Below are 25,493 nucleotides of genomic sequence, written 5' to 3' on the forward strand. Positions count from 1 at the left end.
CCTGAGCCCCATCCCTGGCTTTTGTGCAGACTGGTAGTTGTGATAGCCTTGCCTAGCCTGGCATGGTCCATACCCATCCTGGCTCCTGCACATGCACTACGGTTTGGCCTGGCCCTGCCTAGTCTGAACCCCCCCTCCCCTGATTCCCAGGCCAGCCCATACACCTGTGGACAAGAGGAGCACTCTCACCCAGCATGACCAACACCCAGACTGACTCAGGTGCTCAGCGGGGGGGTTCCCCCAGTACCCCTACCAGGCCCTCTCCCAGACCCAGATCTCATGCATGCCAGTGGGTGCTAGGCTCTTACCCAGCATAATCTGCCCCTGAGTCTTGGCCTTTGTGTGTTCTGGTGGATGTTGTGGCCGGCTCACCCCACATCCAATTGTTGGTGTATACCATGGCAGGCAGCAGTGGTAACATGTATCGTTGGATTTCTGCCACCCACATGGGAGACCAGAGTTCAGTTTCGACCTTCCAGCTCTGGTCCCGGACTGAGCAAACTGGCAGCTGGAAGCGCCCTGTCTCTCAAATAAAAGGATTCAAAATGCTTGGTTTTTAAAAAAAGACTCTCGTAAAAAAAAAAAATTGTGTACCTACATGGCATGCATAGTGCAGAAAGTATAGCATGTTAACTCACAAAGAATCTTCCAAAGTGTGTAGAAAATGCACAACACATGATTTTAAGAAAAGGTTTGGCATCAGCAAAACAACACTTCTGATTCCAGGTACATGAATGTTCATTCATTTTTGAATTGCTGTCACTTGACTTGGTAGCCTAGACCTACTAAAACATCCCGCTCCTGCTGCGTAAAGCATTTGCTCGGTTCTGTGCCTCTTGATCCCGGCGATCTCCAGGAAGGGACCCCAAGCCCCGACTCTGGCCCCTGGTGCAACATGGGGAGGAGTGCACACTCAACTCTGCATTCCTCAGGGAGCGCAGGGCAGAGGGGGGCCTCGGGTGCAGCGCTGCCTGCCAAGGCCAGGGGGGTCTTGCCAAGGCGGCCTAGGGTCCTTGCTGGAACCCTTCCTGGTGGTGAGGTTGGGAGACGCTCTGCCGACAGGTCAGGGCCTGAGCCCAGGGTGTGGAGCTGAGAGGCCCTGACCTGGGCCAAGGACTGAACTGGAGGAAAGGAGGACCGAGGCCCTCCTGCCTCAGCCTGGCGCTAGCCTCACCCTGCCTCCTCTCCCAGCGCTAACCAGGCCTCCTGGGCCTCCACCTCTGTGGCCGTAGGGGTCAGTCCACTGATTGAGGACCCTCTGCTTCTGACATATGATCAAACATGTGACTTCTCAACATGGGAAAACAGAGATGGCCACCTACCTGCAAGGACCCTGCTAGGTCCAGCTTCTTCATTCTCTCTCTCCTCTCCTCTCCTCTCTCTCTCTCTTTCTCTCTCTCTCTCTCTGTCTCTCTCTCTCTCTCTCTCTAAAGATTTACCTATTTGAGGGCCTGACACAATAGCCTAGTGGCTAAAGTCCTCGCCTTGAAGTGCCAGGATCCCATAAGGGCGCAGGTTCTAATCCCGACAGCCCCGCTTCCCATCCAGCTCCCTACTTGTGGCCTGGGAAAGCAGTCGAGGACGGCCCAAAGCCTGAGGACTCTGCAACCGCGCGGGAGACCCAGAAGAGGCTCCTGGCTCCTGGCTTTGTATCAGTGCAACTCTGGCCATTGTGGCCACTTGAGGAGTGAATAATCGGACAGAAGATCTTCCTCTCTGTCTCTCCTCCTATCTGTATATCTGACTTTCCAATAAAAATAAATAAATCTTAAAGAAAAAAATTTTCCTATTTGAAAGGCAGAGTTAACCTGCCAAGGGACATAGCTTCCATCCACTGATTCATTTTCCAGTTTGCAGGAGCCTAGAACTCCAACTGAGTCTCCCATCTGAGCTCAGGAACCCAAGCACTCGGGCCAGCCCCTATTGCCTTCCCAGGCGTATCAGCAGGGAACTGCATGAGACGTGCAGCAGGCAGGACTTGAACCAGTGCCTATATGGGATGCCAGCATAACCCTTTCACTTCCATCAGACTCTGGGTCCAAGAAGAAAAAGTTGTAAAAGCTCAGGAGTGTGAGTCGCTCGCAGATGTTTGTGATGCCAGAGTACATACACACACACACTTCTGTCCGCATTACACCAGCTGACAGGTTAGCAGGGAAACTGTGCAAGGATGTGGCCATGTTTATAGCTGTGAGGGCTTTGCCGCCTTTGTAAGGCTGTGGAGTTGTGGGTGCGCTCCCACCTTGCGGCCCAGAACAGCAGAGTACAGCTTAGGGAAGCGGCTTGCTCCAGTGGTCCACCTGCAAAGAAAGGATGTGTCCACTAGGGGGCAGCAGAGGCCAGCTCACCTCTTTGGAGTCCTCTCTGATTTCCCCCCCCAACCGTGAGAATGCCTCAGCTAGCACACAGATTACTCAATCCCGGTTTGCAAAGCAACTGAGACAGTCTGCCAGCACCATTCTCCCTGCGACCCACGGGATCATCCGAACTACAGTCACTGTTCTAAAAGAGATTGCTCACTCTAACGCAGCGCCTAACTTCAATCTCAGCAACCAACTTGGCAGGCTGCCTCATCTACATGGATTTTAAATGCTGGGCATCAAAATAAATCTTACTTCCTAATGCCAGTTTGAAACTTGGAAAGAATCATGGATGACTTCAAAAGCGGAGTGACAGCTGGTTCAGGGCCCAGATGCCCTGCAGTGGCTGGGGAAGGGCCAGGGTGGAAGCTGGGAGCTTGGAACTCTGGGTTCCCCGACACAGATGGTAGGAACTCAAACACTCGAGCCATCACCCACCACCGCCTTGCTGTTCTGCCGTGGCTGGGAGTCGGGGGCAGGAGCTAGAGGCGAGTACTGGATATGTACGCTCCGATACGGGATGTGGACGTGTCTCGAGCACCAGGGAGAATGCTCAGCCCATCCAACTGCCCACCTGTGGTTTCACCCCCATTTTACACACCAGGAGACTGAGGCATACAGCCAATCACTGCAAGGCAGGATTTGAACTCCAGCACGCAGCTCACATGTCTGTGCTGTCTACCATCCTGGGGATGCATCAGGTACTGGCCTGAGTGTGTGGGCCCCTGCCGTATCCATGTGGGAGACCCAGAGGACGCTCCTGCCTCCTGGCTTCCACCTGGCCCAGTCCCAGCCATTGCGGCCGGTTGGGGAGTGAACTATGGAACACCTGTCAGCCGTCTTACTCTGTAACTCTACCTTTCAAATGAATAGGATAAATCGTTTCTTGCTTGTTTTTTAAGAGGGCCGGTCCGCGTGTTCTGCTGTGTGTTGTGTGTGGGCTCTGGGTACGTGTCCAGCTGTGCATGTGTTGCCATGCGTGCAGCACAGCCGACCCCACGTGCTCTGCATCACCCGGGAGGTCCACCCAAGTGCTCGCCGTGCACCTTGTGGGCGCCTGGTGCTGGGGCGCTCTCTACAGACAGAAGGAGAGGCAGAGAGGAAGCTCTTCCGTCCATTGATTCATTCCCTGAGTGGCTGAGCTGAGCCAATCCAAAGCCAGGAGTCTGGAGCTTCTTCTGGCTCTCCCACACAGGTGCAGGGTCCCAAGGCTGTGCTCTGTCCTCCACTGTACATTAGCAAGAATGTGAATCAGAAGTGGGGCAACTGGGACTTGAACCAGTAGCCATATGGGATACTGGGTGCTTCATGCTGTGGCAGTGCCCACTATGCTTACAGCACAGCATTTTCTTAGCTGTGTGGTCTTGAGTGAGTTCTGACAGGCCAATAGCTAATGTCTACAGGTGCTGATAAAAGTCTCTACCCCAGAACTGTTCTAAGGAGGAAACTGCAGTGTGGCACACTCATTGCTGAATGAGCCGACTGTGTTTGGGTTTCACTGTAGGTTTCACGCAGACAGCTGTGATCACAGGGCCCCAACCGCGCGCCTTATTTCAGATCCCTGTGGACCTCTCATGTCCGGGGCATCTGGTCCACTCGGGGCAGCACAAGTGGCCTCTGCTTTTGTTCCTGGTGCCTTGCTCTCTGCTCTCAGACACCTGCAAGACTGAGGCCCTTTCACCGCTAAGTGGGATGGCCTCCCTGGCCCTGAGTGGCATCCAGTGTGGCTGCAGGAGGCCAAAGGCGAGGTGCTATTGGTCAGGACAGGGAGGCTTGCCATCCAGTGGATGGCCTCAGGAAGTTCCACTCGAGTGTCCCGAGCCCCTCCCCACTCAGCCCAGCGTCTGGGGGCAGCCACATTTGATCTACCTGCCATGAACCTCGTCGAGTCCGCTCCGAGTACCTGTTCCTGTGGGCGTTTTTAAATCTCAGAGCTCCAGCTCTGGCCCTTGTGGCCATTTGTGGAATAAACCAGCGGATTAAAGATCTTCCTCTCTGTCTCCTTCTCTCTGTAAATCTGACTTTCCAATAAAAATAAATAAATCTCAGAGCCCAGTCCCTGGCACAGACAGGGTGGTTTTTTTTTTTTTCTTTCCTCTAGAAAAGTCTCCTGGTTTTCCAAGGGCACCAGGGAGATGCCACAACCCCTAGGGAGCCTGGTGAGGGTGGCTGGAGCCAGGACGGTGGCCCACAGGTGGAATGTGAGGAATGGACAGCCAGGGCACCTGTGGGCTGTGCCTCTGCCCCAGCCCTGCCCACATTCCTCTTGCTGGGAGCCTGGGGCTGCGGCCAGGGCTCGGGGATGCTCAGGCTGCTTTGATCCCTGCCTCCTGCCTCAGCCCCACACAGGGTCGGCTCTGAGCCCTGGCCTGCACACCCCTACCCCGCTCCTTTTCTATAAACGGGAGTCGCCAGTCTTGTCAGGCCTGCAGTTAACACTGAAAGGGTCTAGAAAGGTCTGCAAGGAGCGGGGCCAACGCTCAGTCCAACCCAGGGTTAGGATCCTGCTGGTCCAAGGCAGGTCGTTCCTGGGGCCTACTGCTATTTGTAGTTTGACATCAGCCCTGGGTCAGAATGTATCATGACCCTCCACCTGGGGAAGGGGATATCATGAGCTTGTGCTGGAGGGAGGGCTTCGCTAAAGAATGGAACCTCTTGTCACTGCAAGCCCTGAGCTTTGCAACTAGGAGGAGGAGGTGCAATGGGCCTGAGGCAGCAGGGTGTATGTGGGGGGCGGCCCAAGTCTCACACACACACACACACACACACACACACACAAGCCAGAGCATAAGGGCAGTTGTAAGACGTGCAAGGGAAGGCCAGAGCAGGTCAGGTGCTTCGGGCCAGCCACGGCCAGGAGCATGTCCCCGCTGGGCATCCACAGGGAAGGAGGGCAGACCTGGCTGCTCTTCTAATGCCATGCTTCCCGCCCTCACCCTTTCCTGCCCAGCGCGCCCTCTCCTGCTCCTTACAGGGAGGGAGAGGAGGGAGGCGGGAATGCGGGCTTCCCGGCATTGTTGTCCACCCTCCCTGGGCGTCTCCGTCACAGCAGCTGTGCACACGGGGCTCCCTGGTATCAGATGTGTTTGGATTAGCCCAAACTACCTGCTGATGCCTTGGACCCAAGCACTTCCTTTTTGTCTCCAGCACTTGCCTTGGAGGAACCCTACAGCCTTTGTGACAGCTCGGGGTGAGAGAGGGTCCTCCTATACCCGAACCTCCAAACTGGCCTGCGGGATGGCCTGGGCTCAGCTTCATTCTGGGAGCCAGGTCACGGACTTGAGAGTGGCTGAGATACCGGGGTGATTTCATGGGTGGTCCCTTTCTTCATCCCCCAATGAGGCGTACTCGAATGGGAAATGAGACAAGCAGGCAAGATGGAGGCATCCTTCATCATCTTTTACTAGGACACAGCAAGAGCATCCGCAACCAGAAGGGATCACACCGTGACGCCATCTGACACGACCCCTTCTTCCTCGTCCACCAGTGACTCCTCGCAGTGCATAGGTAAATAAATAAATAGATATCTATATCTTTGTCCATGGCGCTGATTCACCAGGAATGTTTAAATACAGAACCCACTTACACATCCAGCTCTCCCTGCCCCCCACCCCCAACACACAAAACCAGGACCAGCTGTCAACAAGAAGAGATGGACAAGCATTGCTGAGGGTCACTGTCCTCTTAAAGGCTCGACTCTGCAGAACACCACAGCCAGAGCCAGCAGATCGGTTTTGTAAACTAGAGAGGGTCTGGCGAATGGTCCAGGAAGGATGGGTCTGTGAAATGATCCGTCCCGGAACACCTGTGTACAGTGCTGAGGCCTTCCCAATGAACCAAGCCAATGTCCCCAACCCTTCCAAAATGATCCACAGGGGGAGAGCCTTGCATGGAAACTCAACAGAGGCACAGACAAGACACAAGGTCATCTCACAAGCCCTCTCCCGGAAGAGGGGAGCTAGTGTCATCTCCCCATTGATTGACTCCCCATTGATTGACTCACAGGCAAGATCTTCTGGGGCAGCGGCCCCTCAACTTGTGGGTCAACTTCCCTAAGAGCAGCGAGGCGGCCCTGTTACAGGAGTTGGTTCCCCGGGGCAGGAAAGAGGTTAACAGTCATCATTGGTCACCAAGATGCCGGGGGCGAGCCTGGGGCCTGGTGAGCCCGGACAAATCACAGGTGGAATTCTCCCATCTTCCAGGAGCTAGCAGTGTATGGAGAAGTAGCCGGGAGGGCGGGCGTCAGGGACGTAGCCCCAGGAGCAGCCGCTGCCCCACCTGCAGAGCAGCAAAGGTAGCACCAAGGGACCTGCGAGCTGCTGCACGCCGGCAGGTAGTGTGACAAGGTAGGCCAAGACCACCCAGCCCAAGAGAGGGGGTGGCCTGGTGTGCGCAGAAGAGTGGGAGGGAGCCAGGCTGCCTCCCTGGGGTGCTGGGGCGGGGCGCGCTTTTGTTGCCCTTTCCCAAAGCTGTTTCTGGAGGCTGGGCACTTAATGCAGTGGGGGCAGCCCAGGCTGGCAGTGGGGAGCCCTTCACACCACACCCCCACCCCCAAAGCCCTTGCCCTGGCTGCTGCTGGTGGCTCTTTTCCATCTCAGGGCCTCGTTTTCCTGTCAAAGGCAGGCTGTGGACTTGAACCTTGTGAAACCCCCAGGCTGGCGTGTGTCTCCTGGCAACACCGAGGTTGCAGCAAGAGCTCCAGTTTGTGCACCTGACTCCGCCTTCTTTTGGGACTCAGGGGATGCCCAGCTCCATCCCAACTGAATTCTGTCACCAGCTCCAGCAGGTGGTGCAGGAAGGACTCAACCTCCAAACCAGGCTGACCCACTCATCAGCACAGCCTGGGAACTCGTGCCTCCTTTTACCTCTCTGACATTCCCGTGCACCCTCAGAGGGGTCCGCCCCTCCATCCTTGGGGATCCTGGGGACACCCAGCTGGAGACAGCGTCTTCTACTACTCAGCTCCAGGTACAGTGAAGGAAGCCACAGACCCGAAATCTCACAGCCCTCGTCCAGGTCCCAGACTACCTCAGCCACCCACGCCGTAAGTCTCCTACTCTGCCACCTGCCAGCCAACAGGTAGACAGGTCCAGCTCTGCAGGCTTTGCGCACGGGGCTCCTAAGCCGTGAAAGGTGGCTTCCGCCCACAGGAATGCAGACCTCTTTAGGTCCAGGCCCTTTGTCCTACATCTGCCACCCTAAGGCATCGTTGGAGACTACAGGGACCCCCCTCCAAGGTGGCCCAGTCCCTCCCCCACTCCCAGGCCACCTCCTCTGCTGCCAGCACATTTCAGGCCTCCTCTTGGGGTCCCTAATTCCTCCCCACCCTCCCCGCCACTTCTCCCAGTGAAGAGGCACACGTCGGTGAGAAGCACCCGGGAGGCTGCAGGAGCCAGGGTTCCAGAAGAGGCCAGCACTGGCCCAGGCAGCTGCAGGTGGAGGCTCATGGGGCAGGCGGCAGCACCAGGTGGGTATGTGGCGTGGGGCAGCATGGGAAGGTGTTTCTGATTCCTCCGCTTGGCTCAGCAGGGCTGACCTGATGTGAGCTCTGCCCCCAGCCCCAGCCCCAGTGGCAGCTGGCCAGAGCCCCAGATGGGGAACCCGCCATCCTGCCCCACCCCCAGGGCGCCTGTCCGCCAGCAGGGTGGTATCCGGGTGACAGGTTTTCTTGCTCACAGCTTCTTCTTCCTCAAAACAGGGATGGGCACCACCTGGAAGATCTTGGCACTGAGGTCCTCGGTGTGCAGGCTCACCCACACGGGCCGGAAGCCGCCTTTGAAGCCGACAAACACCATTTTCTCTGGAAAGTGGAAGCAGAGAAACCGTCTGAGCAGGAGGTCCTGGGGTGGAGGGGTGGGGTGTGATGGGGTAGGGGTGGGGAAGGGCGGATAAAGTTACACCCACCCCTTTTGCAGGTTCCCTCACTGACACCAGCTCCCCCCTCCCTTAGCCACATGGCACTCTGGTCCCTTGGGAAGAGCTCAGGGCACAGCCACTGCTGGTGCCTGGCATTTGTTCATTTGGGGCACGAGGTGTCCCTGATATTGTGGGAGCTTCCTAGGCAGCGGAGTAGCTTCCTTCTACCCAGGAGGGCCGTGCACAGCAAGCGGGGAGCGAGGCAGACCCTCCCCGCCACCACTACCACACACAGGGACCCTGCAGTCACCAGCAAGTCCCTGCCTTAAACCCTGGGTTCCCCTGTGGCAGCTGCTGGCGTTCATCTCTGCCAGCTCCCTATTGCGGCACTGTCTATCCTCACCCCCAGCCCCCCCCCCCCCCCGTGGCCCTGCGTGGCACTCCCTTGCCATGTGGTTGAAAGGCCAGCCACACTAAGAAGAGGCCCCCACACTTGGCTTCGGCAGCCGGCGGCTCACTCCAGAGGCAGGGACCTCCAAATGACTCCAGGACTGGGCTATTCTCATCCCCAAGTTCTGCTTTGAGCCCGGGCTGGGCTGAAGGGCTTTTGTGGTTCCTGATGTTCCTCCGTCCCAAGTCAGGGCTCAACACCCTGTCTGCAGACAGGGCCCCAGCACCTGGCTCTGGGCTAGGGGATTAGCGTCTGAATCCTAATCTGAGTAAGGGATTCCACCGTGTGTAGTGTACAGGCCAACACGAATCCTCTTCGTGACTTTTTTTTTTTTTTTTTTGTCAAATGAAAGGCTACTTGCTAAGCAGACCCATCAGCCACACCGGCCATCTTCTTTCAGTGTGGGGTAGCAAGTGAAAAATAAACTTGCTGCTAGCAAGAGGGTATTCTAAACATTCATGGAAATGTGTATTGCAAAAACAAACAAGCAAACAAACCCCCCCCAAATGTTTGCACACAAACACACATATCTTTGGATTGTGTTGTTCCACACTGTTGGCAGCCCTGTGTCTAGGACAGGTGGCCAGGTGGCCCCTGCGCCTCTCCATTCCAGAGCACTGATGGAGGTGAGGGCTTCAGGCAGACAGATACGTAGGTGTGGGGGGGAAGAATGTTCTAGACTGAGCGAGGGTCCAAGCAGCCTCCACGTTGGTCCTTGGAACTCTTACCTTTCAACTTGAGGCCCTTGTCTGCCCCGAGCTTTTCCAACACTCTGGTCCACAGGCCCCTGCTGCCGTGCCTTCCTTTTGATGTCATGAGGACTATGGAACTGAACGAAAAGGGACCTGTTAAACTGAGCGAGCAGACCGCACAGAGCAAGGAGTGCATGGGGAGGGCATCTGCTGGAGCTGGCAGCCCCCTGGAGAGGGAAAGGCCAGCCTCTCCCGCGAGCCCAGCTGACAGGCTTTTTGCGAGTGCAGTCGCAGGGGCATCCTGAGGCCCCTCCCACCCATCTGGCCACAGCTGGTGTCCATGGCCTTTTCAAGCCTGTACATCGGCTGGCTGCTCGCACATATCCGTGGCCACGCAAGGAGAACCTGAGACCAGGCACGGCACCTGGGGGTACCACATGAGCACCTGTGCCAGGGTAGGTCACACATTGTGTGTGTGTGAGAGCGTGTGTGTGTGTGTGTGCGTGCGCTGGGGGAGAGATGATAAGCCTCTCTTCATGTGAATCTTCTCAACCCTGCTGGGTAGGCCCAGAGAGGAGCAGAGGAAGATCAAGTGAGAAAGAGGATGTACAAAGGGAACAGGAAATGGGGAGGGGGCTGAAGGAGCAGGGGATGCAACCACCAAATGACAGACACCCAGGGGTCCCAGGGGGACGCTCTGCCTGGGGCACCCGGCCACTCATCGGAAACTCAGAATGAGCCAGCCTGCCTCGGTAGCTGTGCTTTACCAACCCTTCCAGGTGGCTGTGAGCATCCTAACGGTTCAGAAGTACTGTGCCGGAAGAGCCTCACTGGACCCCGTGTGGTCACCTCGTGCTCCACCGTGTCCTGTCACCTCCATCATGCAGAGGAGGAGCAGATGGAAGCAACTAGTGGCAAGGGATCCAAGAGGATCCCCACGGTGTCCAGCCCTGCATGCATCCAGCCTCCCTTTCTGCCTTGGCTGAGTGCTGGGAAGACAGCCCTCTGGGTGGCCGACTCCTGTCGGCCCAGACAGGCGGGGAAGGGAGCATCTCCATGGGGGACCAGAAACCCCGGGTGGCAGAACAGGCTCTGTGGGGCTCCAAGTCAGCCCATATCTCAAAGCAACTCCACAACCACAGACCACAGCCCAGACATGGAAAAGCAGCGTGGGATTCTGAACCCAGATCAGGTCCCTTGAGATCGGCTGGGAAGGGAGCCACAGTGGCAGGGCAGTGTGGGGCTGGATTTGGGAGGATGCCTCGACCTGGAGGTCAGGCTATGTGTGCCCCGGGAGGTGTCTGTCCTTCACTGCATTTTAGAACAGTCACCAGAGAGCCATGGTTGCAACAAGCCTACTGCTGAAATGGGTGCTTAGGGAGGTCACCCAAGCTTCCAGGTGGCCCTCTGGGTTAGTTTACAAAAGCAGGACAGGGGCACAGGACTTCTTGGGCTCCCACAGCCTCCTGGCAGTGCCCAGAGGCCTGCCCCATCACAGGAGCCCCTTTCTGCTTGGGGTGCATCTGCAGCCTGCACATGGCAGTCCGGGGTCTGCCACAGCTCCAGAAGGTCAGTTCCAGGGACTCGGTGGGAGCAGCTGCCAGTGGTGGTCCCCTGCCTTGTCCCATTCCCTGCTGCCTTTCAGGAGGCTAGGGGGAGCCAAGTGGTACCCGATTGCTGGGTGGGTGGGCACTCAGTGCCAGCCAGGAGGCCTGGCATTCCCCCCAGGAGCCTATCATGCTGCTGTGCTTGAGTTTCCTTCTGCCTCCTGTTCTAGTTCAAGAAGAAATTCCATGAAGGGGGAAAAAAAGGCACAAAAAGCCCTGCCCTCACCATTGTAAATGCATTCTTGCTGAGTTGGAACATCTCATCCTTCTGTGTGAACGAATGACAAAGTACAATGGGCAGCCAGCAGCTGGGGGCTGGAGGAAGCGCTGAATGTGGGTCGGTGAATGAATTCTTGGGGGGCACTTGGCCTGATGGCCAAGATTCCCACGTTCCCCACCCGCCCCTCATCAGAGAAACTGGGTTCTGTAACTGCCTCTGGCTTCCTGCTCATGTGGACTCTGGGAGACAGGAGTGATGGCTCGGATGACCAGGCCCCTGCCTCCCCCGCTGGGACACCTGCAGAGAGCTCCTGGCTCCCAAAGTTGTTCCTGGCCCAGCCATGTCTGGGGAGAGTACTGGTAAATGAAAGCTCAGTCTGTTCCCTCTGCCTCTCAAATATATAAAATATATCAAATGTATATAAATTTAAAAGTATGGGGGGAGGGACACGGTGGCATAGAGGCCAATCCTCTGCCTGTACTGCTGGCATCTCAGGCTTGCCAGTTCGTGTCCTGGATGCTCCATTTCTTACCCAGCTCCCTGCTTGTGGCCTAGGATGACCAAAGAGGATGGCCCAAAGTCTTGGGACCCTGTCCCCATTTGGGAAATCCAGAAGAAGTCCCTGGCTCCCGGCTTCGGATCAGCTTAGCTCCAGCTGTTGTGGCCACTTGGAGAGCAAATCAGTGGACAGAAAGTTTTTCTCTGTTTTTCCTTCTCTCTGTAAATCTGACTTTCCAATAAAAATAAATAAATCTTTTTAAAAAAACCCTGTCATTTACAAGCTTCTCACATGGTGTCCAGCTCATGAAACTGGCCATCGGGTGGTGTCACCCATTTATGAAGCACCTACAAGGTGGCAGGTGCTGCTTTGGGCGCCTTCCACCAGGCTGTGACTCTCAAGTGAATTCTTTGTCCATTTAAATAGCCGGGGCTGCGCTGGCTGAAGAAGGATGAGCCAGGTCCAGTGCCCGGAAGTCCACCCACTAGATGGGACAGCAGGTGCATATCTGCCCAGCAGGGGTCTAGTAAGGAACTCTGTGGTGGGGTGGGAGGAGCCACTCCAGGAAGTGATGCATGTGTGTAACTTGAAGGGGACCAGGAACGAGCAGGGGACACCAGGGGAGAAATACAGCAGAGTCCCAACACACAGGAGATGGTTGGAAGGCGGAGGCTCATTCGGAGGTGGTGATGGTGGTGCCGGGGACCTGCAGAGGAGGCCCAGCTGGAGCAGAGAGAGAGTGCTCCATGGGAGCACTGACAGGAAAGTGACCGTGCAAGTGGGATCGGCAGGGTCAGGCAACTGAGACTGGGGGAAGAGAGAAAAAATAACTCGCACAAAAGGCAGAGTGTGGTCTGACCACCTGGATGGCCAATGGCTATTTAGCTAAAATAGGAGGAACGGCTGGTTTAGCGGAATTAAAAAAAAAAACACCCGGTGGGGGTGGGAGTGGTGACGGACACTGTGGTGTGGTGGGTGAAGTCGCCATTTGGAACGCCTGCAGCCTTCACTGCAGTGTGGGTTTGAGTCCTGGCTCCTCCATTTCCAATCCAGCTTCTTACTAGTGCTCCCATGAGGCAGCAGGCGATGGCTCAGAACCCGAGCGTCTGCCCCCAGTGTGGGAGGCCAAGAAAGGAGCTCCTGGGTCCTGCCTTCAGCCTGGCCCAGCCCTGGCTGCTTCAGGCATTTGGGGAATGAGCCAGCAGATGAAAGATTCTCCTCTCTCTGTCTCTCTCTCCAGTCTCTCTCTATGTCCCTGTACCACTCAGCTAGGTGAATTCATCTTTTAAAAAGTTCAGTTCCTCATGCCACGTCCAGGCGGTGTTCTCTAAGCAACAACTGGACAGGAAGGTCAGGCCCCGAGGACGATGTCTGGGCTGGAGTTAACTGAGCAACCGCCAGCCCTCGGAGCCAAGGGAAGCAGTGGGAGGTGATGAGATCACGGGGGAGAAGGCCCAGGAGACCTCCCCAACTTGTCATGGGTAGTGTCAGCCCCAGTCTGACCCACATCCACAGCATGATTTGGCCGGGTGGGGTGGGGCTGGGGACCATCCCAGGCTGCTCAGTGAGAGCTTTTGGCCCTGACCGGAGGGTTCTGTATTATCCCCAGTCAGAGAGAGTGAGAGCAAGCGAGAGCGAGCAGAACTCACTTGTCAGGGATAGCTGCCACGTAAGTGAAGAGCTGCCAGGGGATGACCTGCAGCACCGAGCTGCGGAAATTCACGTGGCTCACCACGTGCCCGCGGCCGCCGTCAATCACAACCACCTGGAGGCCGTCCTCAGCGCTGGGGAACTTCCTGCCATCCACCTGCAGGGCAGCGAAGCAACACGGGTGTGTCTGTGTGGAGGGGTGTCCTGAAGGCAGAGCCCCACTGAGTCCCACAGTGGTCTGAATCATGCCCCGCGCTCCTCCCTCCATTAGATGTATCCATGATGCGGAATGTGGACCCGCGGGAGATGCAGCCACGTGAAGACAAGGGTGACGAGAGTGCATGCCAAAGCCACCAGCGGCAAGCAGAGGTGTGCACAGACCCTGCAGGAACCAAGAGTTCAGTCTCCGGGTTCCATGACTGTGTGCTGCCAAGTTGTGTCGTTAGAGGCCAGCAACTGCCAGTCGCTTTGCCAGGAGCAGCCTGAGGAAGCCCAGGACCTCGATCCCAGCACACGTACCTCGATGTACGCAAAGTCGGTACGAAGATGGAAGAAGTGCTGCCTGGAACTTTCCATCTTCACCTCCAAAAAGTGGTCCTTGGTTTTCTGCAAAGTGAACACAGCCCAGCAAGTAGCAACCCCTTAGATCCCCCATGCTCCCCAGACAGCTGTGTGGGGCACTGTGTGTGGGGGGGAACCACTGTGTGGGGCGCTGGGTGTGGGGGGGAACTGCTGTGTGGGGCGCTGGGTGTGGGGAACCACTGTGTGGAGGTGCTGCGAATGCTTGTGGAGGAGCCTGAGGGCATCCAGGCTCAGGGACCGTGTCGGGCACTCACCAGCTGGGAACTGAAGAGTTTCCTGGGCATGGGCACGTCCACCACGGCCCTCTCGGCGAACCTGGGGTAGGCACTGGCCGTGCAGTCGCTGACGCCTGCGTTCCTGGGTATCAGAGCTTTGATCCTGATCCTCTCACAGCCTTTCACGGAGCAGAAGGCAAACTTCTCCCTCTCGTTCTGAGCTCTCAGCTTCAGGAACAGCAGCCTGCACGCAAAGGAGGCGTGTGTCTCTGGGCGGCCAGGACCTCCCGCCCTCCCCTCTGCCGTGGTGAACCCTGCAAGCCTCAAAACAGCAGGGGGTTGTGCCTTACCAGAAAGACCGAGAAATCAACAAAAAGCAAAGGCACCCATGATGGTAAAGTTAACGACCATGTCAAGCATCGCAGCCTGTGCACACAATGTTAGTCACGCTGTGCACACTGCCAAGTCAACAAATTCTCTCATCCAGCTCCCCAAACCATTCTGCCCAGGAGACCCTATTCTCATCTTTGGTTCCCAGATGAGGAAACCTCCCTGTGGTCAGAGAAGTGGAGCAACTCTCCGGGCTGGGAATGGTGGAGTGGGGCTTTTGCCCTCACTGTCACTCCTGGTGAGCAAACACCATCCAACTCCTTGACCTGACTTTTCTTCCCATCTCAACTCACACCAGACGGGATTGACCACTGGTGCAGAAGAGACCACTGTCATGGTGAAAGTGCTTGATTCAGGGCTCCCGGGAGTCATCATTAGGAGCAAATCCTAATGCATGAGACCAGGATTGCATTCCCAGCTCCTTACAGGCGTGTGGGAGATGGAGAGGGACCCTGCAGACAGGACCTCCTCTCTCCATTTCATTTTCACTGTGTTTTTCAAGTGTATCAATTAATTCATTGGGAAAAAAAAAAGGAAGAAAAAATGCACATCTTTGGAAGAACCTATCTCCCACAATGCTAGAAGATGAAAAATATGCATGGATGGTATCACAGGTCTTTGCTTTATTAATACTGTTTTTTTAAAATGTGGGTCCAGCATAGTAGCCTAGTGGCTAAGCCCTTGCCTTGCATGTGCCAGGATCCCATATGGGCTCCGGTTTATGTCCCGGCTGCTACACTTCCCAAGCAGCTCCCTGCTTGTGGCCTGGGAAAGCAGTCAAGGACAGTCCAAAGCCTTGGGACCTTGCGTGCATGTGGGAGACCTGGAAGAAGCTCCTGGCTTAAGATCGTCTCAGCTCTGGCCACTGCAGTCACTTGGGGAGTGAATCAGCGCAAAGATTTTTCTCTCTCCTTCTCTCTGAAAATATGACTTTCCAATAAAAATAAATAAGTCTTAAAAAACAATTCACCAATTTGAATGAAAGTGTTGAGAGAGAGTCAGTCTTCCACACAGTAGTTCACTGCCCAGATGTCAGGTACAATCTAGCACTGCTTATTTAAAGAGAGGAACTTTGCCCGGGAGCACCTCAGGGTTCAGTCCTCCTTAGAGAAGCTCTCCTGCCCCCTGCAGGCCTTCTCGCTCATCGACACAGTGTCAGCTCTTCCAGCTGGACAGTGGCGAAGTACTGAGACACAGGACAGAACTTTCTGGCCTCTAAGAGCCTTTGGTGGCAATTTGAAATAGGTACATTCCTCACGAAATGCATGCCTGTAGGGTAGAGTCTTTGTTTTATTCCCCAAAGCTTAATAACTTTAAAACTGTGAGTCTGGGGCAGAGGGTTAAGCTGCTGCCTGGGACGCCTACACCCTGTACTAGATGTGCCAGTTTGAGTCCTGGGTATTCCACACTTCCAAATTCAGCTCTCTGCTAATGTGCCTCGCGGGCAACAGATGATGGTCCAAGTATTCAGGTCCCTGTCACCTTCACGGGAGACCCAGGTCTTGGCTCCTAGCTTTGGCATGGCTGATGCAGGCATCAAGGGAGTGAATCTGTGGATGGGAAGATCCTCTCTCTCTCTCTCTCTCTCTCTCTCTCTCTCTCTCTCTCTCTCTCTCTCTCTCTCTCCCTTTCTGTGTCCAATAACAAATACATCTTCCATATCATTTGTGTCTGGTATAATCAGCCTCAGCATCAAAGCACCCAGAGGAGTCTCCCCCATGTGGTTTGTGGGTCATGGGAAAGGGTGACGCGGGGACAAGGGGAGGCCAGGTCACTCTCCAAAGCCACAAGGGAGCCCCCTCACCCTGAGTCCTCGTCCCAGAAGTAATGGCCCCGGCCAGGATAGCTCCGCTCTACTTTTTCCATCTGCGAGGTCCTGGCAAAGGTGCCTGTCTTGGTCGTCTGCTTCAGCAGGCGATTGTGGACGTCGGAGAGGATGGAGAAGGTAGTGCCCCGTGGGTAGCAGAGTCCCACTCGAATCCAGTCGCCCCTAGGACCAGAAGAAGAATCAGGCAAGGACGTCCAGGCCCCAAGGGCCTCGAGAAACCAAGCATTTTGTGCCAAACAACACCTCTGGTTTCCAGGTGGGGAGTTTTGAAAGATTGTTTGGCTGTCAGTCAGGAGCCGCTTGCAAGTTGTTCCAGGAGAGAGGGAGAGCCCATGATTGCAGTGTTTCAGAAAGGGAGGACTGTGCACGCCCCCCGACTCCCACTGGGGGTGCTGTGGAGGCAACGTAGGCTGGAGCCAGGCCGCCCTTTTTGTGGGCGGAGCCAAAGCAGACAGCATCTTAGTGCTCCATGGCCCTCCTGAATGTGGCGCCCGTGGCATCTCTTCGGGGATCATTTCCTGCCACTGAGAAGTGTCTGTCTCAAGAAATTTCTGTGACACGTGCATAATGCCTGCAGGGATGCCAACCTGGAAAGCCCTGTGCTGAAAACTTGGCCTCCACAGAGGACAAGAGCAAAGAGCCTGGGACACACTTGTCTTGGCCCCCTCCCCGGACCGTTAGACAGCAGGCGCCCCATCTTGCGGGGGAGGGGGCTGAGTCGGAGGAGCCCTGGGGATGCTTGGACCCTTGCCCTGATGCTTCCGGCACAGACCCCAGGGGCTGGCCTGAGTTTGTACGCAGAACAAAAATACAACAATCCCAGAGACCCTGCAAGAAGGCATTGACCTCAGCACTGCGTCTGCACACACTCACTTGTTGAAGTTGATGAGCCAGATGGTGAGCTCCGCAGGGGCTGTCTGGTTCCAGTGGATTGTGTAACCCTTATACAGCGTGACGACCGGCTGGTACTGCTGGTAGTGGGTGCTCCTGGTCAGGGCCCCCTCCAGGAAGAGAGGGTGGCCCGGGAAGTCATTCTTGATGATCTTCATCCGCAGGTTACTGGTCTTATAGGCCTGAATGTACATCTGTCAGGACCCAAGAAGGAGACACATGATGAGGCTGCAGCCATGGCTCGCTCCAAGAGTGTCTGCTTAGCAACGGTCCCCAGAGCACACACTCACGGCGCTTGTTCTCCGCAGAGCCCGTTTCATAGGAGGCGGGGATGGAAGACAGACCAAATAAGGGCACGTGGCCCCAGTCATTTCCCAGGCAATCCAGTAAGTGTGCCAGATGCTGTGCATCTCCAAAGAAGCACACCAGTGACAGGCTACAATTGGACACAGCCATCAGAGGGCAACTGTTTTGAAGAAAGAGGATGGTGTAGGAGGCGGAGGGGTGGAGAGGGAGGCAGAGGGGAGGAGAGGGAAGAAGAGGGGTGGAGAGGGAGGGAGAAAGGGAGAGAAGGAGAGGAAAGGGGAGCTGTAGAATTCTACTACAGATGCCATGAGCAGCAGCAGGTGCACGGCCTTCATGGAGGAGGGTGCCTGGGAGTGCTGCCTCACTTCCTGGAGGAGCTGCCTCACTTTCCCTTTGGGCTCCCATCGTGGGCCCCCACGGCCCAACCTGGTGGGTTGTTGGTACACACTGAACTGTGTCCCACTGCCAGGAGAAGGCTCAGAGCAAGTCAGTGAAGCTGTGAAAACACTGTCCTCTGGGATGACACATTCTGTATTCCTAGGGGGAGCTTCTCTGTAGCTATGGCAACAGAGACCCTTTCATAGGTGGGCAGTGACACTGTGCCTTTAGAAGGAGGAGTCCACAGGCTGCAGAGAGAAGCTTCCCATCGTATGGAGCTGGGATGAGGACTGAAGAAGTGAAAATTATCGAAGAGCAACTGATTGTGGCATAGCGAGGTAGACCATGGCCTGCGGCGCTGGCATCTTAACATGAGTATGGGTTCAAGTCCCGGATGCTCTGCTTCCAAGTCAGTTCCCTGCTAACATGTCTGGGATGGCAGGGGAAGATGGACTGCATTTTTGGGCCCCTGCACCCACCCGGGAGGCCCTGATGAAGCTCCAGCTTCCTGGCTGGTACAGCCCCACGCGTTGCGGCCATTGGAGGGGTGAACCAATGATTGAAAGATATCTGTCTCTGTCTTTCCGTAACTCTGTCTTTCTAATAAAGCCTTACTTAAGGAAGTGGAGAGAGGGGGCTGTTAACAATGATTACCCAGGAGCCAGCCCAGATGACCTAGCCAGCTGAGACCCCAGCTATGTTCTACTAAAGACAGGTGGGAAGGAAGAGGATGGCCAGGAGCATCAAGGCTCTTGGAGGGCAGTGCGTGTCCTTTCCAAGTGCTGCTGAGGACACACACAAGGCTCCCAGCTCTGGGCTTCCTGTCACGCTGGGCCTACCTCCACTCCCTTACACCGGCACAGCAGCCACTTACCCTAGTATTGTCTGTGCCATTGCTCTGCCCACATACTCGGCAGAACTCATGCTCCAGGGTCCTCCTTCCGGGGCTCTGGAGCAGGGCTGAGAAAATCCCCTGCCTTGGGAGAAAGGCCCCTCTCACATATCCCACCTCCACCAGCACAGCCAGCCACTCTCGCCTACACTTCTCCTGTCACTCCTTCCTGCTGCTCTCTGCTGGCTCCCTCCTGGGGTCCACTCCCCCAAAACCATGGCTGTGACCTCCCTTTCCACTACCTCCCCTTCCTGCCGTCCCTGCAGGCCCTGGCCCCGGAAGCTCCCTCCCCTCCCTTTTTCCTCTCCCAAACCCTGATACACCATTCAACTGTTCACTAGCACTGCCATTCCAACTGCCATCATCCAAGATGATGATGATGATGCCTGCCTCATAGGATGGCTGTGAGGACAATTTCTCCTACACACATGTCCCTCCTCTTCTGGGATGGCGCTGCCCTCTCTATATGTTGATTCTTCCTGATCTCAGAGAGGGCTCTCTCCTCTTACTCATTTATTCACCAGTTAGTCACCCAAATGGCATCTCTGATGGACCACAGTGGCTCTCGGACATTTGTCGTTCTGCCTCACTCCAGGCTCCACTGAGACTCACTCTATCCAGCCCAGGAAGCTGCTGCCCATATTGGTCCATGAAGCAATGGAATTGTGGCCAGTGCAGCTCAGGGCTTGAACTGTAAACATGTTTATTTATTTATTTATTTAGAGAGCGAGCGCCCATCTGCTGGTTCCTTGCCCTAAATGGCTCAGGCTAGGCCAGGACAAATCCTGAAGCCAGAAACTCCATCCGGGTCTCTCATGTGTCTGGCAGGGACCCAACTGGAGCCACCTCCTACTGGTTCCCACCGTGTGCCCTGGCAGGAAGCCGTGGTCGGAAGCAGAGCCAGGATTCCCACCCAGGCTTTTTGATATGAGGTATGTGGCCCCAAGTGGCGGCTTAGCCACTGCGCTGAACACTCTCCCTGCAGAAGGTTCTGCTTTCTAGGAATTCTACTTTCCAGGAATTTCAACCTTGACTTCATGAAAACGCTATCGAACAAAGAGCAAAGACAAATGAAATAAGAGGGAAAGAAAGAATTGTGTGTCTCCTTCTGGCCTGCTGCAGAGCACAGCATACAACAGGCACCTGCTGAATGCCTGACTCATGCATGATGGAGTGCACAGCGCCCCGACATGTGCGTAGTGCCCCATCTGTGCACAGCATCCCCACCTGTGCGTAGCGCCCACTGCAGATGGCTCCTCTCCAGTCAGGGACGTCAATGCAGTCCGGGTGCCGGACCAGCCAGTTGTCAGCCTTGGTGAGGTAGGAGCCAGGATACTCAGACACCGAGCCGTCTACATCATGGAACACAGATGTCTTATCCCCATCCATGTTCAGCTGGTTGAACCAGGGTCCTGGCTCTCCAAAAAACACTCTGGAAGTAATCTGCACAGAACCCAAGAATGTTAGGCTGGGCCAGCAGGGCAAGTGCAAATGCAGCCACTAGCCTGACATCAGTGGTGGACCCTGGGGCAAGGTTTCTGGTTGTGTGCGTGTGTGTAGTGTGTGCATGAGAAACATGTGTCTGTATGAGGAAGTGAATCCACACACACACGTGTGTGTGTGTGTGTGTGTGTGTGTGTGTGTGTGTGTGTCTCAGGAAGCCAGTCTGGCAGTATGAGTAGATTTCTCTGGCTGACCTCTTTTAGGCCCTCCGTGGCCTGAGTAAGACTGTCACTTCCTTCTCTTGGGAGCTGGGCAGACAGGCATGAGGTGGGAGCCAGAGATTTCCACAACCAGAAGGACTTGGCTAACCCTGGGGCAGACCTGGGCCTGACCTTCTCCCGCTTGGCTGTCCACGGCCAGGAGGCCACTGTTTCCATTCTCCTCTTGTGAAGGGACTACAGGGGATATCTCCAGCACACACTGGCCTTGGAAACTTCTGGGCTTGCTGGATTCTTTGTGCCAACTCAGGTCAAAATCAAGGTCCTAAGGAATGACCTTAGCACCTTGAATGGAATGCCAGGCCTGACCTTGACCTAGGCTCCAAACCCTGCATCTCTGCTCATGCTGGATGAGGGCACACAGGCCTCTGTCCAGCGCTGGCCTGCAGTGTGGAGCCACCTTGGCTTTCTCTGCTTGTACTTTTCCAGTGTACATGCACCGTGAACTGGGACACGGCTCGCCTACCTGGGCAGAGAGGAAGAGCCTTCTCAGCCTCTGGATGCAGCTCGCTCCCTTGGCTCTCCTGGGGAATGGGGGAATCACCATGCCAAGCCTGGGTCTGCCAGTCCCAGGGGCCTCACTCACCGGGACATCCTCAAAGGTGATGCCGGTCACGTTGTTGTGGGGACAGCTCTGCCAGGCATTGTTGAGGCGGAAGGCCAGGGCACTGGTGTGCCGGCCCTCTAGGGCCGCGAACTTTCGGAAAGTACAGTTCTGGATGTTGATGGGGCCGTCGTAGAACTGGATCCCTCGGATGGGGAAGTTTCTGTGGTGTGAATCAAGACAGAACAGGCAGTCTGAACACTACGGCTGCTTCTTCCTAGATTGGCAGGTACCCTGACTTCCTGTTCACCACCCCAGCAACCATCCCCATCCAGGACCATCGAGTCCTTTTATTCATTCACCGAGAAGGTGAGTGCAGACCCAGGACATGGAAGGAATGACGATGATGGGTGGTAGATGAATAAATAACTGCCTAGTCATTTGTCGTGGGGCTTGGGAGGTGCTCCTCTGTATTAATAGTCCCCCTAACTTTCCCATCTTGTGAAGAGTCACTGGGCAAATCCAGTGGATCCAATGCTATGTCATGAGGGAGGCGAGTGCCGTGAGCTATGATCACCTTGGGATCAGTTGCTTTAACAGCACTTTGAGCTGGTTGAGAAACCAATGCACTTGGCATTGAGCTTTGAACAATTGACAGGGGCTGGGCTTTGAACACACGGGGAGACACCATTGCCATATGACTTTCTGGACAATTTCAGAAGAGCCTGGGGACCTCACCCACAGCTGAAAGGGGGGGGAGGGGTGGAAGTGCAGGTGGGACATTAGACGAGAATTTGCAAGTACTGCCATTTGTCATGGACTCCTGAGCAGGCCATTGGAAATGAAGGCATGGGAGCTGCTGACTGGGCTTGCTGGAGGTGCCTTCTCTTGGCCTTGGCCCCAGTGTGTAGGCTCACTTCTATTGGCCGTGCCCAAACTTGTCCTTTAGATGGGCATCTCTGCTTCTGAGTCAGGCCACTCCCCTCCATGGGGAACACAAGGAAAACAGGGCAGCCAAGGGGAGAACCAAGAGGAGAAGGGATTGGGCCCATTTCCAGCCTGGGTTCGCCTTGGTTACAACATCGTTCCATCTTGGTCTTTGCCCTCACTGATATCAGCACCAGATCTCCATGGGTGGCTCAATGTGGCCTTCTATGTTAGGTCTTTCTGGGGACAGCCTTCCGCTGTACCCCTACTCCTCACCATGCTACATAGAAGCTAGGGTCAAGGAGGCAGGTTCCTGACTGTGCAAAATCTTTCTGAAGATGCACGGCCACACAAGGCTGCAAGGTGCAGATGTGTGTCTATTTGGTGCTGGGTTTGAGTTCCAGTTCTGGCTCCAGCTTCCTGCTAATGCAGATTCTGGGAGCCAGTGGTGACGACGGCTCAAGTAACTGGGTCCGTGCCATCCATGTTGGACACTCAACTTGAATTTCGACTGCCTGGTTTCTTTATAGCCGACCTGGCACATGGAAGCTCTCTCTGTGTTTTTTGTTTCTCAAATAAGCTAAAAAAAGAAATTGCTCCTTTGCCTCTGTCCTTCGCTTTCTGCCACTTAAGGTGAGCTACGCAGAGCAAGGAAGCGACCGTGGTTGCAAACCTACTGGCCTATGGGGAGAGTCCTTCCGCTGTGGTCCAAGCCACCTGGGCCCCAGATCCGGTTGTCCATCATCTCTGTGCCTACGTTGCCACTTTCGCCAACAAACAGGCTATTCTTTATCTCCTGCTTGGAGCCGTCGTCATAAGGGAAGGTCCCACCGCTGTAGAGAGAAGATGTTTGGTGATGAGAGGTGGCTCAGAGACAAGTTTCTGCAGAGGTGACACCCAATAGTAGGTGCTCTTACCTGGCCAGGGTCAGGCCGATGCCATTGTCAGCAAACCTGTGGACAAGAGCTGAGAGTCAATGCATGCACTCGTTGCACCCTGAGGTCACAGTGGGAGTTACAGTGGGAGTTACAGTGCTCCCTGCCTTTGAGGGGTAGGGGCAGGGAAGCGTAAAGGAGGCATGGGCACTGTCCTTGCCCATTCTACATGTCCAGGGCTCTCCAAGTGCCTTCCCACCTAGTTTCTGGTTTCCTTGAGGCTCCTGGTATGGACAACATACTGTATCCATAGCACACAGGCTGAGTGAGTTGCCTGTCTCCCTCTCCAGGCCCCACCACCTGAGACTTCAGGGCTCAACAGGAGATTTTATTGGAAGGACATTTAGGGTCCCTGCCAGAGCCAGCACTGATTGTGGGCTGGATGTGTGTCTTGCCAGTCCCATCACATCCACTGTAGGCTCAGGTGATGCATGCATAGACATCCACCATGGGCTCAGAGAAGCATACACAGTTCATTTCCAAGGCTGCCAGCAGTCCATTGGCCCCTGGCTCCAAGAAAGGCAGGGGGTCACCTCCCGATCACACTTAGGCATTCTCATCCACTCCCATCCCCTCTGCTCTTTGTCAGGGTCAGGAATAGAAGCTGAGCTGGACCTTGGGCTACCTGCCCCCCTATGTCCCCTGGGGTGCCATAGGCAGGCCCTTGCTCCTCCCACCTGCCCTGCACACCCTCCCAGGCTCACCTCCTAAGGATGCAGTTCTCTATAGCCTTCATGAAGCTCCAGTGTCCTCACCACTCCCACAAGCCCAAGTTCACGTCTTGCCTTTGCATTCTTGTCGTAGATAAATGCACAACTCCCTGGGCTTCAGCCACTTGGGCCCAGCCCTGTCTGTCTGGCTACTCCCTAGATCCCAGTTTGCTTCCCCATAACTTTTATTCAGGACATGAATGCTTTCCCCTTTTTCTGAAGCCCATCTCCCAGGGTTGAGTGCTGTCTAGTTCCTTCTAGAATCTTCCAGATTCTTGTCTGCAGACCCCTCCTGGTCCTCTCCTCTTTGTTGCTATTCCCCCGTGCTCTGGCCAGGTGCCCCTCATGCCTCTACCACGTGGCCAGAAATCTCAAGGAAACTCACAGTTTCTATCTCATCCACCTGCTGGGGACTCTAACATCAATCACTCTTCCTGCTGACCAAGCATGTGACCCTGAGACAGCCATGCCCAGTGACCATCTAGAGGCCACTCATGCCCCCAGAGCACAGGGGGTGAAAGCTGTTCTGGGGTTTGGTTTGGGAGAGGAAGGGTCATTGCCTGGCACCATTCTCTGCTCCAGCCTGGACAGAGGCCAACACGCCTTCTTTCCTCTCCCCTACCAGAGCTAGGGGCACACAGCCCACCGCCCAGTGTCACTGTCACAGGCAGCTCCCGACTGACCGGCAGCTGTCCAGCCACACGTCCCCGCCGCGCAGCCAGGCCCCATGGTCCTGGTTCTTGTAGGCGGTGAAGTGCCTGATGATGGCCGGCTCCCGGGGCTTCAGCGGGTCAGCGTCCTGGTGAGGGCTGTATCTGTAATACACCACAGGGCGGGTATAGGGAGCAGTGTTGGGGGGACCCTTCAGGATCCTCTAAGTGCCTCTCTGACTCACGGCACCCGGAGGGCACCCATTAGCCTCACAGAGCCCCGTAAGGGGCTTTTCTGGCACATCACAGAATTGAGAGGTCAGCTCTCTGGACCCCACAAAGGGGTGGGTAGCCAGATGCTCTCCAACCCCTGGTCTACCCACAGAGCATTTTCTTGCTACTTATGTCACCCACTTCTTTCTTTAATGATTTTCAAAATTCTTATTAATATCAAGAGAACAGATTTCATGTACCTCACGGTACTCCCATTCTCCCCTCCCACGATCCCTCTCCTTCCTTCCTGTCTTCCTTCCTTCTGTTTTTAAGTTTTACAATGACAAACGTCTTACAAACTTTCCATTCACTGTATAATCCCAGGCTTCAGGCACCACTACCCACAGTAGAGAGGAAGAGAGCCACCATTGCACAGGAGTATAAGCAAAGGCTAAAGACAACAATCATGTCACAATATATGATATAACTGCTATGCATCAGGGAACATACATGCTATTTTTCTTTTGGGGCTTGGTTTATTTCACTAAGCGTAGTGGTCTTCAGCTGGTATCATGTCTGATGGGGCTGGACAACTAGTCTCTTTGAAGTCTGCTGTAGGCTTGGCCTGTTAGACTCAGTCTCGGGCTTATTGACAGACACTAGCTGCATGTCACAGCTCCTTAGACCAAAAGTGAAGTTCATCCCTCCTTGCCTAGTCTCCCTTTTATGCTGGGCGCACCTGCTAGCCATTCCTGTCGATTGATCAGATATTAGCTTTGCCAAGGGATCTGGAACCCTCTAGCAGTTTCTTTACTGGAGTCTGCGTCCTAACTCAGATATTTCCTTGCTTAGATTTTTACCAGGGTTTCTCTAGAAACCCACCCGACAGTGTCTGGCACTTAGAAAGAAAGAGGTCAATGGCTATTTCAGGGAATGGAAGGGGAAATGAGAGAGAGGAAGGCGTGAGACCCAGGAG

General features: G+C 55.3%; 1 protein-coding gene across 1 annotated transcript in view; it reads right to left on the reverse strand.

The window, feature by feature from the left end:
- Nucleotides 1-7,543: 7,543 nt before the first annotated feature.
- Nucleotides 7,544-25,493, reverse strand: part of CEMIP (cell migration inducing hyaluronidase 1) — a 49,389-nt gene continuing 31,439 nt past the window's right edge. Inside the window, exons 16-27 of the mRNA XM_004594580.2 lie at nt 24,338-24,469; nt 22,927-22,962; nt 22,687-22,842; nt 21,125-21,305; nt 20,045-20,260; nt 17,224-17,435; nt 16,327-16,512; nt 14,172-14,376; nt 13,855-13,941; nt 13,335-13,492; nt 9,396-9,496; nt 7,544-8,160 (exon numbers count right to left, since the gene is read on the reverse strand). Coding sequence (XP_004594637.2) covers nt 8,033-8,160; nt 9,396-9,496; nt 13,335-13,492; nt 13,855-13,941; nt 14,172-14,376; nt 16,327-16,512; nt 17,224-17,435; nt 20,045-20,260; nt 21,125-21,305; nt 22,687-22,842; nt 22,927-22,962; nt 24,338-24,469 — 1,798 coding nt within the window. The 3' untranslated portion in view covers nt 7,544-8,032. The remainder of the gene's footprint in view (nt 8,161-9,395; nt 9,497-13,334; nt 13,493-13,854; nt 13,942-14,171; nt 14,377-16,326; nt 16,513-17,223; nt 17,436-20,044; nt 20,261-21,124; nt 21,306-22,686; nt 22,843-22,926; nt 22,963-24,337; nt 24,470-25,493) is intronic.

Source organism: Ochotona princeps, chromosome 6 (assembly GCF_030435755.1).
Source record: "Ochotona princeps isolate mOchPri1 chromosome 6, mOchPri1.hap1, whole genome shotgun sequence".
Lineage (NCBI taxonomy): Eukaryota > Metazoa > Chordata > Mammalia > Lagomorpha > Ochotonidae > Ochotona > Ochotona princeps.